General features: G+C 32.0%; 3 protein-coding genes across 6 annotated transcripts; 2 read left to right on the plus strand and 1 right to left on the minus strand.

The window, feature by feature from the left end:
* The first annotated feature begins 44 nt into the window (after positions 1 to 44).
* Positions 45 to 5,033, plus strand: LOC145945538 (armadillo repeat-containing protein 3-like). The gene is made up of 14 exons (XM_083054594.1): positions 45 to 320; positions 788 to 978; positions 1,101 to 1,354; positions 1,445 to 1,766; positions 2,167 to 2,370; positions 2,599 to 2,796; positions 2,909 to 3,067; positions 3,151 to 3,389; positions 3,570 to 3,731; positions 3,822 to 3,937; positions 4,040 to 4,056; positions 4,101 to 4,195; positions 4,316 to 4,634; positions 4,716 to 5,033. The coding sequence occupies exons 2-14, from the start codon at positions 958 to 960 to the stop codon at positions 5,016 to 5,018; spliced, it is 2,409 nt and encodes an 802-aa protein (XP_082910720.1). The 5' UTR covers positions 45 to 320; positions 788 to 957; the 3' UTR covers positions 5,019 to 5,033.
* Positions 5,034 to 5,068: 35 nt separating this feature from the next.
* Egr (TNF superfamily member 12 eiger) lies at positions 5,069 to 10,713 on the minus strand. Of its 4 annotated transcripts, none has more exons than XM_083054536.1 (8): positions 10,602 to 10,713; positions 9,823 to 10,009; positions 8,739 to 9,221; positions 7,375 to 7,616; positions 6,927 to 7,253; positions 6,536 to 6,737; positions 6,065 to 6,421; positions 5,072 to 5,680 (listed from the first exon to the last, which is right to left on the minus strand). In XM_083054536.1, exons 2-8 carry the CDS (start codon positions 9,832 to 9,834, stop codon positions 5,492 to 5,494), a joined length of 1,812 nt encoding a protein of 603 aa, XP_082910662.1. In that variant the 5' UTR covers positions 9,835 to 10,009; positions 10,602 to 10,713; the 3' UTR covers positions 5,072 to 5,491. The 4 variants fall into 4 exon arrangements, with proteins under 4 accessions (XP_082910663.1, XP_082910660.1, XP_082910662.1 ...); XM_083054535.1 differs by having other exon boundaries at positions 9,823 to 10,044; positions 10,602 to 10,709; XM_083054537.1 differs by lacking the exon at positions 9,823 to 10,009 and having other exon boundaries at positions 5,069 to 5,680; positions 6,065 to 6,352; positions 10,602 to 10,707.
* Positions 9,205 to 18,659, plus strand: LOC145945481 (uncharacterized). The gene is made up of 12 exons (XM_083054538.1): positions 9,205 to 9,336; positions 9,483 to 9,655; positions 10,650 to 10,789; positions 12,079 to 12,296; positions 12,611 to 12,835; positions 13,074 to 13,497; positions 15,169 to 15,532; positions 16,164 to 16,716; positions 16,930 to 16,986; positions 17,205 to 17,332; positions 17,420 to 17,610; positions 17,983 to 18,659. The coding sequence occupies exons 7-12, from the start codon at positions 15,245 to 15,247 to the stop codon at positions 18,047 to 18,049; spliced, it is 1,284 nt and encodes a 427-aa protein (XP_082910664.1). The 5' UTR covers positions 9,205 to 9,336; positions 9,483 to 9,655; positions 10,650 to 10,789; positions 12,079 to 12,296; positions 12,611 to 12,835; positions 13,074 to 13,497; positions 15,169 to 15,244; the 3' UTR covers positions 18,050 to 18,659.
* Positions 18,660 to 18,834: the final 175 nt, after the last annotated feature.

Here is an 18,834-nt window from a genome sequence, read left to right on the forward strand (position 1 = left end):
ACCGCCGCGCGACCACATGACGCAGCGCCACTTGAAGGTTAAAGTCGAACGCGCGCGCATATCGGTGGCTGATGTTCCATCTACGTATTTTATTACGTTTGTGGGCCGTGTTTTTATTCCTCCTTCCTACTGTTATGGCACGTGAATTTTTCAATCATTTCTATCATTTGAATCATTTGATTGATCAGAGCGAAAGAGATAAGGATTTCTCTATCCCGATATATCGATCAAATATTTGTAGCGTCAGTTTAAGCGTTAATTTAATTTAATCTCATTGTCAGTTGTATATCAAATGCGTTAGTTGCACTTTGTATATACCGGTAAGCGAAGTGAAGTTAACCAGTTACTGTTTGATTTAATTTTAATATAAGGGTGCGATTTCACTATCAATTTATCGCTAGCGTCTAATTGATCACGTGATCTGATTTGTGACGCTAGCGTCAAGAAGAAAAAGCTTGATTTGTTCAGCTTTCAGAGAACGAAGAATGAGACGCTTGTCATAGTTGTAACTTGGACGCTGTTTTCACGCCAGCGTCAACAGACGCTAACGTCAATTTGTTTTTATTGATGCTTGACGCTGAAATCCAGCGTCACAGCGTCAAGTGAAAATGCACCCTTAAGGTGCCTTTTCATGCTGATGCTCGACGCACATTTTTAGCGTCAAAAGACGTCACGTGACCAAAATTGACGAATTGGTATCTTTATTTTTGGTCACGTGACGTCTTTTGACGCTAAAAATGAGCGTCGAGCGTCAGCATGAAAAGGCACCTTTATTCCGTTATTGCAGGATTGATTTTCCAGGAACTTTCGGGAAGCTATTCCTGCTATTGGTCGTCGCATATTTCCTAACTTTTGAATCTACGTGCAAGGAGAAGAAACGCGATCGTTATAAAGAGTAAAATAAATATTTTAGATTAATTATATCATCGTCCGCAGAATTCTTTGCTGCGCCATAATATGCAATCGCAGAATTCAAAGGTAAGTCTTAACGGATCTCTTTGTCATTTGAATCGAAAGAGTTTTGTGCTCTTCTCGCTTCTCGAGAAAGTTTTGCACGTCGCTTTTTTATTACGAAAATAAAATTTTGATATTTATGTAAGGAGAAGAACGAACGAGGTGAGAAGGAGGCGAAATCGAGATGTAGCCCATTCCGTTCGTCTCTTTCCGAAGCTAAGAATGTAGAATCAACGATATTATTGTTGCAATCTGAGGAGGAAGCCACTTTATTGGCAGCTATAGAGGCTTTGTCAAAGTATGCCAGTAAATCGAAGGATAATATAAAGATACTTTTCGATCTCGGCGTCGTGAATAATGTTCTTCCTATTATTGAACACGAAGATTTATTTACTCGAAGGTTTGTGCTATATATAAATATGTATATAATACGGAAGATATATAATTTTTTTTACCATATTTATAACGTATAATTATATGTATGTTGTAGATTTGCTGCAAAATTATTGGTAGAAATGACAGCGGTGCCAGATGTGACGACTTATTTCATCGAGTCTAATTACTTATTGCACTTTGTGAAGTTACTAACAAGCGAAAAAGATATCTTCATGCAAGAATATTTTTCTGCGATACTCGCAAGATTGTCCAGAAATCCATATGTTGCTGCTCTTCTGGCAAATCATTGTTTAAACATGAACTTTCTTTTCGAGGGGATGCAATCATCAGACCCAGATGTAAAGAAGAATAATATAGAGATTCTGTATAATTTAATGCAGGATCCTGTAGCTGCATGTAAAATTTCGAAAACTGAGGTTTGTTACAATTACAGTGGAAAGCTCGAGACTTATTTAGTTTACATTTTTTGTTTTTTTATCGTCGTTAGAAATTTAATTTTCCTCTGTTGTATCAACACTTTGAATCATCGTATCCAGAGATTCAATGTCTTGCACTAAATGTAGTTGCTAGTATAATTGAGAGAAGTAAAGATGAAGATATACAATCATTATTCCATGAAACAAATGGAGTTGAAACGTTATTAAATTTTCTGAAAGTAAGAAATTCTTGCTTCTATGAATAATTTTTGTATTGCTACATTCTATATTAATAAATTTTCTATTTTAAAATTATTTAAGTAATATAATTATATTAATATTATTTAAATAATATAATACAATAATACTATCTTATAATTATAATGTTTACATTATACAGAATAATGAGTGGAATAATTTACATATTAAAGCTCTGACAATATTACATTTTGCTGCTGAGAATCCAGTTATTGTGGATAAACTTATTGAAATTGGAAGTATTCCACAAATATTAAATTATATAGAGCATGTAGCAACTCAGGATCTTTTTGTAGAAGCATTTAAAGTTATTGTACAGATTGCAAATACTTTGAATGGAAGAAAAGTAATTTTAGATAATATTTATATTTCAAGATCTGATTCATACATATGATTTATATAACATCTGTTTGTGATAGATTTTACATTCGTATGAGATTGTTGAACATTTAATAGACACGTTACAACGATGGACGCAACCTGATATTGCTGAAATTGTTTGTTATGGAATTGGGAAAATGGCACTTTTTAGTCCTGCTGCAAAGGAATTTGCAAGCAGGGAATCTATTAAAATTATTTTAGGTTGATTAACATAATTAAAGACTTTTTTTACATAAAGCAAGAGACTAGGAAAAAAAAAGATATTGTTTCAGGCTTATTGAAAAAAGAGGATTTACAGTGGTCCATAAAACATGCTGCAATTTTCGCGCTTAAACAATTGTTGATAAGTGACATTAGAAATTGTGATATCTTTTTAGAAATTCATGAACAAGTAATAGTATTATAAATTATAGTTTTTCTATTATTATTATTCACATTAATTTTCGGAAATAGAACAACAAATTTCTCTGATTATATAAATGATAATAATCTTGATTTTTAAGGATTATCTATTGCACTTGATAAAACAATTTGTAAAACAAGTTCCTGTAGAAACTTGTATTATTTCTATTGAAGCTCTGCTTGCCATAGCATGTCGTCCGACACTTAGAGATACTTTGATTAATCTTGACATTTTTGACACAATTTGCTTACTTTTAGAGGTATATAAAATAACAAGTATTATCACGCACTCTAATTTTTGAAACCAATGCACAGAATTTGCTAAAAAATATTTATCTTTTAGTCAGTTTATCCATTTATTGACGAATTAAAAATCACTTGTTGCAATCTGCTTTCTGTGCTATGCTTAGAAAATAGTGGACGACGTTATTTTATAAAAGCAAATGGACCTCAAAGATTGTATTCTCTCATTACCGATACACATTCAATCTCAGTAAGAAACTCTGCGATACAGTTCATACAGACAATTTCCACAGATTTAACTGTAGCAAATGCGTTTGTAGAAAACAAGTATTTTTCATAGTAAGTTTAACGCTTTCTCTTACAATTTTATGACAATTAGGGAACTATGTGATTATTTGTTAGGAAAAAGAAAAAGGAATTTTTATTTATATGGAATGATATTGAACTTTGAAACATATCCATTAAAACATTATAAAAGTGTAAAATTTTCGTGATAGTAATATCATAATTATTTTGCAGCATGTTAAATAATCCCTCATCGAGAATAATTCCTTCATGGGACACTTGCATAGAGATGCTCTTTAAATCGCATTTGCCAATCAAATTTGCTCTTACGGGACACCTGTCTCTACAAGATCTTACTCAGGATGGATTTTATGTTTTACGAAGAAACATATGTCCGTATGTAAATTTTTATTACTGCAGAAAAACTTATTGTATAGTTTGTCAAATTGTGTAATTTTATTGTAATTGTATTGTTATTTTTTTCAGATTTCCAGTATTGGATGATATCTTCCGATTTAAATATTGTCCATTGGAGCCTATTTATGTAGTAAATTGCATACAATCATCAACTATACCGAATGCTTTAGAGGTAGTTTTCGAAGGTAATAAGATATTACATAATACAGAATTAAATCATGATTCATGATTCCAACAATGGAACATGTATATTAAATAATGTGTCATAGGAATTTCCAATATTTTAGAAAGAGATATCGCTTTAAAAGGAATTTATTTATTATAGAAAATATAAATGCATTGTTCGAATCAAAATTCGGACGATTACAATACGATCCATATTTTACTGAATATGTGGAATTCTTTAAATATATGATTTTAACAAAGGAATCAAAAAGAGATGTGTTAGTAAAATTTAGTTTGAAATTTTATATATATATATATATATATATATATATATATACGTATGTAAAATTTATTAGTTATATACATGGTAAAAATGAATTCTCTTATATATGAAACAGAAATGCGTCAGATACAGATAATAAGTTGACGGATATCCGGTACGTTCCTTTGCGTGCAAAAATGTTAGCTCGGTTTGTGGCGCGTCAAATGTCCGGTTTTGATTCAACCAGTAGATGCATCGATCACCAGCTTGAAGTTCACTTGAGGAAGATCAAAGAATGCTTAGAAACGAGCGTTATCCCGATCGGGCAACTTCGCGTAGGCTCTTATCTCGAACGAGCTTTGCTCTTCAAGGCGATAGCCGATAGAATATGCCTTCCAGCGGCTCTCGTACGCGGGGAATACGGTATATCGTGGATCGAAATAGCAGTACCCCAAGTAATACTTATCACTTGTATTAAAGATATATATTTTTACTAAATCGTTTCTTCGTTACGATTCATCGAATATCTTGTGCAGATAGAAGATTCGAATGATGGAAAATTATTTAGCGCTTATTTAGATGAAAAGAATGCGTGTCGTGAAGAAGTAGTTACGCCTGTTTCTTCCAAATTGTTAGATACATCAAATGTCTCTGCATATCATAACGAACATAAGATTGAAAAAATATCTTCTTCAAAAAATTATCCAACCAAACTTATAAAACCGAATTTCATCGTTGATTTGATGGATATACCGGGAGATTTAATACCGATCGGGAGCCTTCGCTCGAAATTATATTGCACTAAAAAGATGACTTACAATAAAATGTGTTGCCATTGAAAATTGATCTGCATTATTACGAGAAAAGTCTCGTACTAATATTTTTATTATTTTTATAATACATTTCTTTCTTTGTTCTTAAATATATATATATATGTATATATTATTATTTCTTTTACAAATATGTCTGAGTATGTGTGTGTGTGTACACATACATACTTTGTAAATGAATTAAAATATTTGGAGATTCTTTATGTAAACAAAAATAACGCGCAGCGCGTAATAATCAAATTATAAAATATATAAAAAGATCCTATAGCAAAGAAATAATATATAATCTCTTTATAAAACAAAATTATTCTTAATGTGGTATTCACATAAAAGTGGAAAGACTGTATCATATTAGATATAAATCGCTAACTTACAACTGCCCTTCAAGGGTAAGAAATCGTTGACTACAAATTGCTTGTCATTTTTTTTAACATTGCCGGTGGTAATTAAAGCGTTTTAAATTACTGATGCATCAATTGTTGCTATTGCTGCTTTTGCTGCTGTCTCAGTTCACCGAGTTTCACCAAACCGAAGAAACTTTTATCGTGTTGAAAGAGAGTATACCTCGCTGAGCCAATATCTTTTAGGACTAGGTGATCACCTGCATGCAAAACGGTCACTTGGGCTGAGAAACACGAGCGGCTCTTGTGTCCCACGCCTGGGCTATATACCTGAAAACATTCATTATTTTATACTGCACATATATTGCATTATGTATTATACATCTCTAGTTTTCATTACATTTCTTTATAATTTTATATAACTTTTTTTTTTTATATTCAAGCTGATCGAATTTCATTACTTTAACAAGCATCTCGTTAGACCTATATCAATTTTTTATTATATTGATATTTCTTTTCTGGAATGTGTACGATAACCCAGACAACAAAAACGTCTAAAATCGGGATATAAGACGTCTAAAAGACGTCATTAAGATATCTTTTAGACATCATATTATAATGTCTTTAAAACCTCTTTAAGATATCTTTAAGACATCTTATTTCCCGTTTTAGACGTGATATTGTCTGGAAATCATTTAGCCTTTCAATTCTCACCATGCATTGTAGGATAGATCTGCCGTTCACCAGGAGGCGGAAACCGTTCTCGTCGTGCTCGTCCAGATAGTGAATCTGCGCGTATGCCAGATACAACCCCGACTCGTGCACAGTGATTTTACCGTCGTTGGCGAGCGTGAAGTGCCTGTTCATCTCGAGATCGGCCGCCCAATCGCTCGGTCGCCAGGCCTTGAAAACGCCGTTGTTGTGCCGCGCTCTCCCGTTGCCGGTGTGCTCGTCCTCCGCCGTGAAGAGCGCACTATCCGCACCGTAGTGAATGGCGAAAACCTGCCGTGGTGCACGTAAATGCCTTCGTGTCAGTCTTCGGCGTAATTCCTTTGCGGCCGCTTTGAAAGTCTAATTCGATCACAACGACTTTATGTTGTAACACTCGGCTGAAGCTTTGTAATACTCGAATCTCGCTCAATTTTGTAGCAACATCTCGGCGCCCTAGACAATCGCATTACCTACCTGGACGGATTTGCGAATTTTGATGTCGCGATGCGCGTTTCGCCAATTGACTCTTCCTTCCTCTTCGCCACTCGCAGTCTCCGAGCTCATGTTAGAGTCCGAGCGGCTGTTAGGCCGAGTAATTGCCTCGCTTAATTGGTCGTCGTGCACCGGAGGAAATGTCTCCAGACGCGCGTGGGTGTGATACTTCTTCGGAGAACGTCTGTCTCGGAAGATAATTGATTTAATTTGTCTGTTTTAATGTAATTCTAACAATTGTCATTTTTATTAGGAAATTTAGCTTGTAATATCAGGGTAAAAAGAGTTTTTAAAACAATTTTAACAAATTGTTATCTGTATGCAATAATTTTTAATGTCTTAGAATATTTAATAAGGATATCCACAAACTTACGGTATTGAACTTGTCTGTTGCAGAAGCGTGATTATTTCGGTATTGTTATTCGTGTGGCTTTCGTCGCTTGTGTAAGGACGCGTTCTGGATACTCTTTGGATAGCCTTCTTAGTAGGATATCGTCCGGCACGATGAAAATTCGATGTATCCATCAAGGAGTCATCGGCCACCGTATGATCGCGCACAGATCGCTTTAATTTGACACCTTCTCTAATATATCCTGTATTTCTCGTGTCGCTTTTGTGTTCACTATTTGCATCGCTAATCTTCTCCTCGAAACCTAATGGCATTGTGTGTTCCTCTTCAAGATGTTCTCGTTCGATATTTCTATGCACAATAAACATAATTTAATTCATAATGCGCTAGACTTTTCTATAAATTAGAAATATGTAAATCAATCTATTTATTCTATTAACTTGTTTTATTACGAAAGAGATATATGTCTCACTTGTAATTTTCTCGTTTGTTCTCGGCAATAGTCTTATGAGGATAATCAGGTTCCGTGGATGTAGGTAGCGATGTAGTAGTTTTCAGAAAGCCCGATGACCTGGAGTCATAAGTCAAAAGAGTACGGGAATTATCGGGATAGTCATGCGATGCAGAACCGTCGTCATCGTAATTAGAGTCATAATCGGCGTTATCAATGTCCGCCTCGCCTGGATCATTATCTTCGCTCGACTCTTCGTACAACTGCAATATGCATTTCGCAAATAAAGTAATACTTATTTTCTTATAGAATTACGCGCTTAAGTGAGACTTCTATATGAATCATTTTATATGTAACTGAATTTTCCCGTTTAACGATATAATTATAGGATTTGTAATAAGCAATTGTGATAATGATTTCTTTTTACACAACAATCGAAGTGGAAATTCTGCTGGAAGTAAATGTTCATCTAAATAATGACTAAAATAGCTTCAATCAATGAAAATTTTCTTATAATTTTAACAGTCTAATTATATTCTATATATATATTATCTATTTATGCTTGAAGTATCTAATCGAATCGAATTGATCAAATTTTTATCAACGTGATAAGCTGGATCGAACATTAAGTTATTAAATCTGTGCAATAATTATTAATAATTGATAAAAAAAATTGATTTTTATATTTATCTCACGCTTTTATTTTAATTTATTTGTTAACTAATAATTAATTAGTTTACGACAGAAGTGTAGCTCTAAAAACATTAGCAAGTTCCTTCGAACAAATTGTTTTGTAAGAGGAAGATGTGTTCCATGAAAAAAAACAATAGATAAGAATGGTGATGAAACTGATAGCACATTATATGTGCACCGTAATACATTTCTCATTTATTCACATATTTCTATCGAGAAACTAGCCGTTGGTTATAAATTTTCTCTGTCTTCAGCAAAATATGTTTAATATATCGCCTCTTTTTTTTTTATTAGATTTATTAGGAAATTAAAGAGAAATTGGCCATTAAATTAAGTTTGACATTTTCGAAACATTTACATTTTGAAATATGAAATATCAATATATAATGATGCAATATAAAGTTGCAAATGCATATGTTATAGATATATAAAAATCTACATGAAGTTCAATGACCTGTATGCAGTTTGAATTTCCTCATGTATCTTAATAAGCGATATGTACATATATCTGCTATTATATATCAGTTAGTGTGTATCAGTTATAGTTATAGTAAAGCTCGAATTACAAACAGAAGATAAATATAATTTGCTTCTTATGTTTGAGTTATCTTATGCTTCTTGAGTTTGATGAAAAAACTCAGGACTCGAAGACTTAAATGTTAATTTGTCATATTTGTTACAGATATACTTACTTCTTTGAGGGTCTTTATTTCGTTGATGAGATCCAACTTCAGGAACCGCTTCAAGCTGTCGACGTCCCTCCTCAGCTGTTCGATTTCGCGCGCGTTCGAGTTCAGCTTCCAGCTTACGAGAGCCAGGCAAAGAATGGAGATCATGAGAGCGGACACACTCAGGATCATTTTCCTGCTCGGTCTCTGTCGCGATCTGTTGAATCCTTGTTCCAGATCGGAATGCGACACGCTCAGGTTTTCCCGCGAGAAATTCAGAAAGGACCGCGTGTCCTCTTTCACAATCTGGCCGTTGCTCATCAGCCTCTGCTTCATCTTTGCCGCTTTATTGCTATCTTCCTCCGTCAACATCGATGTCATCGCGGAAGACGGTCTATTTGGCAAGATTATCGCTTCGTCTAGCTTTGTAAAACCGACGCGAGGATTTACGTGTCCGTACACGTCTTCGTTTGACAGAACGGTCGAATGACGAGGACACAGTTCATCCTGCGATTGATTTTATGATACACGTCAGGAAATCATTTCCATAGGAGCTACATGCGTGAATCTTTTGCTTTCCAAGCCAAGTAATTCGCCGACACATCGTACCCTATATGAAACGGTGTGCGTCTCCTTTTACTAAACATTTCATACATTTAATATAATTTATCGAATAATCTTTGTTTTTTATATTTGTTCAATTTTTTACGAGACCCCAGAAAAGATTTCTGCAGTCTTGATTCGACTAAATAATAATTTCTATTGCAGAGTTGAATGAAATTGCGAGAGGATCCTATTCTGGTTATTGATACGTCAAGGACAAACAGTTTAATCGTCGTAGGATGCTAAATCAATTCAATCACGGACAAACACTTTAATCGTCATAGGATGCTAGATCAATTTAATGTTATCTCTCGACGAGTTGATACTTGCACATTAAGGTATGTCTTTTTTTTCTTTTACTTTGTATTCGAATGACTACTTTTTCGTGAATTGGGAAAATGCTCGTTTCTCATCAAGTTAGAAAAATTAACATTTCCGTAAAAAAATGTATCGAAAGAGGAAGACCGGAAGAGAAATCTAGAAAAAAACTCTTTCCGCAGTCCACCTGATTGTACATTTTCGAAGATTTACGATGCAGAAACGTTAAATATCCCACACCGGTCCTGTCCCGCTTTAAAACCTGTCCGGCGAGTTTTTTTTCCCCTCTAAAGGCAGAGAGCTACAAGAGGACCTCCTCTATCCTCTCCCTCTTTTATATCCAGCCCCGTCATTTTTCCGCACTCTTTCTTGTCCTGCGACAGGAGCGGAGATACAAAGAGAGAATAGACTATATTTTATGTCGAAATAAAAATAGAAGAGAGAATTAAAGAAATATATTAAGTCAGTTCAAATGAGAGATTTTCAGATATATGAAGCTATCTTATAAAGATAAAAAATATTGGTAACTTTAACAACAGAAAATACATATTTAATATAAGTTTTCATATTATGATAAGATTGCTTTATCTAATCTGATCTTTATCTTTTCCTGTATTCGTTTTTTAAATTAGTTCAGTGATCTAGATTCTAGAATTTTATACTTGGATACAAAGAATCAAATATTTTAATTTTGAAAAAGATAAATTTTACCTCGATTATTTAATTCTTGCTTTATAATTAAGGATATAATGTTAAAAAATTGTTACAATTTTTGTTATATTTTATTAATTTAAATTTTCAATCCAATATCTACTATTAACGATTCATTTTTCATTCAACGAACATATTCTGTGTATCTCTAAAATGCACTTATTAAAATAAATTTTGATTATTATATCACGCATTATATTATAAAAATCACATAAATTGTTAGTGAAATAATTTTAATTCGCGGAACAGACGTACGTCTACAGCGTTCTTCTGATCTTTATCACTGATTATTAACATTTCCAGAGCATTCACACAAGACTTAAAAACGCGTGCAGTTGACAATGCACATCCGTCGCCTACGATGGGCTCAAGTATACTGAAGAGCAGAATGAAGCACGTCCGCGTTTATTATTGCGGCGCCTTCGGCTCTTTCTTGTCAAACGGTACGATGTTATACTATACTATGCGCTGTTAAATTTAAATGAACTTTATATTTGGTTAAAAACTGATTTAAAAAAATATGTATAATAATAGTTTTAGCGGCACTTGAAGAACATTTATTGTAATTCAAAGATATAAGTATATATTTTCTCTAAAAATTAGTGAAAATAAATACAAGCTATCGCCAGATTACATATATAAGAATATAAGTAAAATGATAGATTTTTAAAGAGATTGATGAAAGATGGAAATGAAGGAAGAAAGAGCGTACAAAAAATGAGTCAAGGTAACCACATACGATGAAAAAGATAATCACAATAAGACGATCGCAATTCAGAACTTTACACTGACCACGTTTGCAAGCCTCTAATTACGCTTATTCTGCTCCTCGAGTTGATAATGAAGAAAATATGCACAACTGTGAATATATAAATATATATAATCTTGTGATTGGTTCCGTAATACATTTTTTTACATATCTGATATAGCAAGATTATATATAATTTTAATCATAATTATTCGTTAATTATTAAACTTATTTATTTAACATCTCCGATTTATTTATTTTTAATATTTCTATTAAATACCTTAATAAAATTAAATCTTACAAGTCCAGACTCTTAGAATTTAGATATAAATAATATAATTAGATATAAAATTAAGGTAATTTGAAAGTATCTAGGAGATAAATAATAAAAGAGAGAATAAGAATGATAAAAATTAATTTTATTATTTCCGTTCTTTCCAAATATCTTTTGATAAAAACTCCTCGAGCTTGAAGATATTTTGTTAATTGTTTGGCTAATTAATTTGAAAAACAAATGCTATCTGCGATTTCTTGATCGTTAATCGGATCATATTGTAGGAGCATATTGTAAATAAATAGGCCACCGATTGTAAGACTCTTTCTCCCTTCCTCTTTCATCCGCTGTGACATCACAATAATCGACGATAAAATTCCACGATGAAGGATCCTTTCCTAGAATTTACATTGCTGTTTGTCTCGCACGAAGTGTGTATTGTAATTAAACTTAATCATGAGCTCATACACATATACAGTTTGCGTTTAAAATTCAGCCACTGTTTACCGAGATAAAAAGTGAACCGATAAAGTAAAAGCCTTCCTGGAATTAATATAATTAATCTTCAAATGCATGATTTTCGTTTTTTATAATCGTTAATTTTATTGCAAATATATGTTTTTGTTATATCATATTTATATTTGCGAATATGTATTATATGTGTCAGTTGTAATGAATATCTCTATTAATTATATTAATGATATTTGCAGATGTCACATTTGGTTAAATAATATTTGCGTAATTGGACACATTTGATTAAACAATATTCCGGTGCAAAGAATGGCAGTAATTGGGTGCATCGCGATCGCGAAATATGTTTGAGCGATATCAAGTTGGAAATCCCATGACTAACAGTCGGCAGTCATCTAATATAAACGTGCAGCAGTAACAAAGATAATTACATCTAATTGTTATCATCCGCTTCCAGGTATGTCTCCTAAAATATCGAACAGTGAATTCCTTTTTTTTTCCTTGTAAAATACATTTATATATTTTTTTTATTTATTTATTATAAATTTTTAGAATCCTTTTTGTTTAAATAGTTATATTCTCGTGTATACTTTATAAAGAGAGAAAGCGGAAAGAGATGCGAGAATGTAATTAAAAGAATTATCGAGTTCTCTCGTTTTCTAATCCCTTGTCCCTCATTTTACGTGCTCGATGACGCATGTGATATCCAATTACCCAGTTTAATACGGGCTTAGGGCGTCGTATGATGACTAATTAGTATCTTTATTGCAGAATTTTTCCCAACATGGCATTAATGACCAAGACTTACATGAGCGCTCGAGACTTTAAGTACACGAACGTGATAAAATGTCTCTTTTGCTGAAACTACGCTGGACCTTAGCGCGTTGACAATGAGTAATAAGGATCTTACTATGTGAAGTGCATCTTTATCGGAGATATCATTATTTTACCCGGGGATCTGTCTCTATACATTCCTATGATGCATTTAATGTTTAGGTATTTATATAGTATAGCATATTTAATTTAACATATAGGAAGGATAGACTTGTAAACAGATAATTTTTCACTTTCTATCGCAAAAGTAAAAAAGATAAACTTATACTCAAAGGAATATAGATTAAATAGAATTAGATAGGAGTAATTTATGCTTCCTGTTTATTATTTTTAGATATTCTTATATAGATATGCAGCATGTTCTATTCTTCTAATTCTAACTCTAATAATTTTATTCCAGAATAAAAATGTGTTCTCGAGGATAATGCATCGTCGCGAAGGCAAAAAGTAAATCGCAATCCTATATGTGTTTCTACGACGAGCAGAGCTGCGAAATGCAGAAAAAAAATCGTGCAGATGGCCTTGGCATTTTTTTTCACGTATTCCGGAATATATGGAACGAAGTCGTCGACATAGTCGTGGAGATATCCCAAGTTAGCGAGCATCGGTAACCGAGAGAAGTGAGATTTTGTCGTGGACTAAATCGTGGAAGCGTGGCGTTGCTGTCGTATCTTCTGACTAGAACGCGAGGGAGAAGTAAACAAAAGATTCGAGTGCGCGCGTCTCACTCGGGCGGGTCTGCCGGGGTCTGCTCCGAGTGAACTAACTTCGATCGATGATCTACATTTATCCGACGTGAGAAAAGGCGGGAACATCCTTCGGAGGTGAGTGCATACACGTGCTTCATGCGTCTTCTTGCTTCAATCGCTCTTTCTCTCAATTGTTGAACAGTATATTCAATTGTGCATCGAATATTTTTGCTTTCTCTAACCCTTAAACCCCGTCGCACGAGGATATTTCCTTTCAAAGTATCAGCTCGCGAGTTGTTCTTTTTTTTTTCCAGAAAAGATTTTACAATTCACGATAAAATGATTATCTTCAAAGCCTTCTTAATTTTAAAATTTAAGTGTCTGACGTGTAACTTTAGTTTACGAAAATAATAATAGAGAAAAAAATATTAATAAAAAAAAAAATATATATATATATATTTAAAAAATATTAATAATGAGTTATTTGTAATAAGAAAGAAATTTTGGAATAAGATTAAAAAGACAAAAGTTATTATTTAGTTTATATCCATGATATTTAATAATATTATAGTAATGTGTGTTAAAAATCAAACTAAGAATACTTTAGGAAATTTATTGAAAAAAATCATTTTGATTTAAAATAATTTTAAAACAAATTTAACTGCTGTACAAACGCGATATACGAAAGACATATGGTGACTATTTTTAATTTTATACATATAAAGGAATATATACTCGTATATGGCAAAATGTTACTGTACGTGAGCAATACAATGTTACGAACTCGGGTTTAAGAGGAGTTAAACCCAACATAGACTTCCAAGTAAGTCTTCTGTGACAAGAGTTCTTTGTATATATACAATATACATATATCCGGACTACCTGTTCGTAGCCGAGGTGTGGTTGTATTTGTGAATGACACAACCACATCTCATGCCTTTTATCATGCATATCATAAACTCGAACAGCTTCGTACAGTGAGGAGATAATTTGCGATAACGTCTTACAGGAAACTTGTACAGATACCTCGTAATAGTAAAGATTAAAGCCTATTATACAGTGATTTATTTAAGGGAAAAAGGAGAAACGATTTTATGAATGAAATGTTCAACATATGTGTCTCTCTTTCAATAAACACAAAGATTGTACTCTTTAGGTAAAACGCCGAAGTTTTTTTCGGTCTTTTTCGCATCTTTGTTTTCAAAGTATAACAAGAAACTGAAATCGGAAACAGTAGTATAATATTTCCTACTGAAAGATTAATGTAGATTCTTGGGAGACTCCAATTTGAAAAGATTTAGTCGAACAATTCTTGAAAATAAACTATTGTCTGCCTGTCTTAGTAGCATTCCCCGGATATTTTCTTTTTTAGGTAAAGCATTTTTTGAAGATGTGGAATACATACTTTTTTAGATATAATGAAGAGATGAAAAGAAAGATATATTTTTAATGAACTTATAAAAATAAAATATTATAATTATACTAAATAATATAACAATTTAAACATACACACATGTGTGTGTATGTATTTAACATTTTTGATTATTTATTGAGTAATTAAATTTTTAAATTATAAATGTCCTATATAAAAAAATCACGTGATTATAGCGGAAATATATTTATTAAAATATATTTATTGTTATATTTATGTCACTTTTTGATAAGAAAGTTTGTTTATACACTATATATATAAATATATATAAATTACACTATATATATATATAAATTAGCTTATTGTAATCTAGATCAGAATACTGATAATTGATATACTGATAATTGCACATACATGCCGTAAATATATTTCAGGCACGCCACGGTACATCTCTAAGTAATCGATAACGAGATTTCTCCTAATGATTAGAAGAAATTAGATGTTTAAAAGATGGCGAAGATTAAACCATCTTGGCCAAGAAATAATTACAAATCAACAGAGAATACAGGGAACACGTTCACACACTTGAAGCAGAGTATTAATGTCAATGTGAAGAATTTAAGGACCTTCAAATGGGATATTTTGTTAATTCTTTCGCTTATTTTTATAATAATTTTTTTAATGACCTTTATGGTGTCAGACAGAATATTTTCAATCAAGACAGTGCAAAATTACGAAACGTTTGAAGAAAAACAATATAAAAAGTTTGATGGGAAACTAATAAATTTAGAAACACGGGTAAGATAAATTGATTTCAGTACATATATAAAAAATTAATTTCTACATATTTTTCATATTGATAGTTAATTTTGTATATATATACATATGTATGTGTATATATGTATATATGTATATATGTATCTTTGTATGTGTCCATATTTCTCTCTCTCTCTCTCTCTCTCTCTCTCTCTCTCTCTCTCTCTCTCTCTCTCTTTTTCTTCTATCCATCTGTTTTATCTAAATCTAAACATGTTTACTGTGTAAATGGAACACGTCTGAAATATGACGACTATGAATAAGCATGAATAACTAATATAATTGTAACACGTGTCTTGAGTTTCGAGAGTTAATCATCCATTTTTTTATCGCTCGGAATGTGCATCATCCGATGTAAGATGAATATCACATGCACAATTTTTCTGCAGCTTGTGCTCTTCACGTAATCACGAATCATAAGAAATAAAAGAGATATCATCTTTGGCCCATATTCTGGATCTTCTTTTATCGTTAAAAAAAGATCCAGAATATGGGCCTTTGTGTTTTAGATCTTCAATATTTATCTTTATTTGAAAACTTGTGTTTATTTTTTAGAAATTATAAGAACTTTTAATATCTCAGCGTAACATTTTTCCTTGTTCCGATATTTCAGATAAACAATATTATGTTGAAGCTCAAATACACCGAACAAAACATAAATAGCATTCGACTCCGACATATCCTATCGACGGACTATTCAGAGTCAGAATCAGAGTCGGAGTCTTCACCTTGCAATTCCGCTAATCCATCGGAAATAGAAAATGATTACGATTCCAATACTACCTCGGAATTGGACAATTCGACTTCATCTGCTTCTGTTCAATTACTAGATCATCAAAGTAACGAACTTAAAAGCAATATCAGCAAAACTTTAGACATATATCCGACGTCGCCGATAAGAATAAGCGAGAACAATTTGACTGACAATGAGTCTAAAATAGAAGAATTATCACGCCAAAAGAGGACCACATTGAGTCAAAAGCAAAATCACACGATAACGGAAAATGAAAGGAACGGTGATGATACAGCAGATATACAAAGGAAATCACGAGCGAGAAAATCACGGAGGAATAAAGGAAGAGGTAGAAAACAGAAGACAAAGGGAAGGAACGAAAAAGAGAAGGATGACAAAAGAAGAAGACACAAACGCAATAATAAACGATTGGGTATATTTGCTTCTTTTTTTTTGTTTTAATTAACATGTTAGTTCTAAACTATTTGCTTGATTTACAGAAAAAAATTAATTTATGAATTATAAATTATAACGGGTCGATCGAAATTTCACTTAATTGATTCGCTAATATTCGATAAATTCAGTGCAGTATTTACCCGAAGGAAGATTTTTAAAACTCGAGGAATAATTTTAATTCGTCTCATAGGTCCGGCATTGGCTACGTTTATTGGTGCTATACCGGAACAAACGTTTAAAGACACAGGTATTTAATAAAGTGAAAACAATATAATTGTATTTTAATGCTCCCCGAATTTTATCATTAGATCTCTACAGCTAGACTTTTTTATTTAATATAAATTTATATAATTTATTCTTAATTAATTTTAATTTAATTGAATAAATACAAGATTTATGTAGTATTATATATTGAGAATGAAATATAATTTTTAGTTTATATTGAGAACGAAATATAATTTTTAGTTTATATAGGACCATGGATAAAAAGTAACAAGAGCAACGGCTCATATAATTTTGAAAAGTTCTATTTGAGCGAGAAAGATTATTCGATTGAAGTTAACATGAGTGGTTTATATATGATCTCTGTACAGGTAGAAATTCAAACACTAATTCTCAAATTAATATGTTTAGACATTTCTCCGATTTCATTTATGCATAAAATGATATTACAATTACAGATTTTTTATTTCGGAAAACCGATAAGTCATTCTTATTGGGTGTTGTTAAATTCTGAAGGTTCATCAGCAAAACAAAAGCTCATTACATGCGCCACTGGTTCTATTGCATCGGAAGTATCATGTTATACGGGTGTAACTACATATCTACAGAAAGGTGACAGACTGTCCATACTACAACAGGAGAGAAACAGGTAAAAACAAACATGTAAATATAATAAATATAATATGTATTATTGTACCATGCAGTACAATATGGAAAGTTTAAAGCTTGAAAAATTTAAGGTAACTTTTAAAAATTTGTATGACATTACATTTACATTTTTACATTGACGTGTTTGTATTTCGTGGCATTATTTATTATGAGAAAAATATGTTAATCTTTTACTTTTCCTTTATGCCTGTACATTATCAGATATTATTTGGGTTATTTTCGTTTTACCAATTCTGAGATGTAAATTATCATTGAACTTGAATGATAAAATGCATGACATATATAAGTCCGTGCACGACAGCTTTAAATTACTAATGTGAAGTCAATCTCAAATAAACTTTTATACTTTTAGATTCGTTAATATGCGAGAGGGATATAGTCAGGTCCAACTTGTGCTACTTGCCAATGATGAGGACTAATGTAGAGATTTACGAGTTTTAAAATAGATATAAACATATGTTAAATTGACAAACAATATAATGTGACAACTGTTGGGCTTATATAATTGTAACATTATAACATTATAACATTATAATGTTGTAATGTTGTATTTGTAACTATACTATTTGTAACGATTATAAATCAATGGTTGTGATTAAGATAACTAAAATCAAAGAAGGGGTAATGCGCGAATTTTAAGTCTTGTGATTTTTAAGATATGTACGTAAGATACATATAATATCACAATGTTGCTATTATACTTAACAAAGTAATCTATTAATGAAAGTGATATAATAGCGTCAAATTATTATCTGTTCACATAATATTCAAAAGACGTAAACATAAGAATATATATATATATATACATATAAGAAGAACAAGATATGCACCTCTTTAAAAGAGTACGAATTGTGAGATTCGAGTCATGTTTCGTCATACCAATGAGTTATATAATTAACTTTTTAGATTTTATTCTGTAGAAATCAGGTCATTATCTTTTTTAATATCTGTTGACAATTATTTTAAATGATTGTGCTATTTGGTTATAAAAACATAGAGAATGCAATCAATAATTGCAATCTAATGACAGTTCATTAATTTCTTTTATAGATTTTCTATAATATGTAGTACATTTATATTGTACGTATACATATACTTATATAAGGAATGTTCCTTTATTCGAAAGAATAATATGCAGATTTTATTTCCGAGGAATTAAACCGACTAAAGATGTGATCTTAGGATAATTAGGATAATGAGATTT

The sequence above is a fragment of the Prenolepis imparis genome, unplaced genomic scaffold (genome assembly GCF_030444845.1).
Source record: "Prenolepis imparis isolate NDT839.2.m4 unplaced genomic scaffold, iyPreImpa1.0 SCAF_14, whole genome shotgun sequence".
Lineage (NCBI taxonomy): Eukaryota > Metazoa > Arthropoda > Insecta > Hymenoptera > Formicidae > Prenolepis > Prenolepis imparis.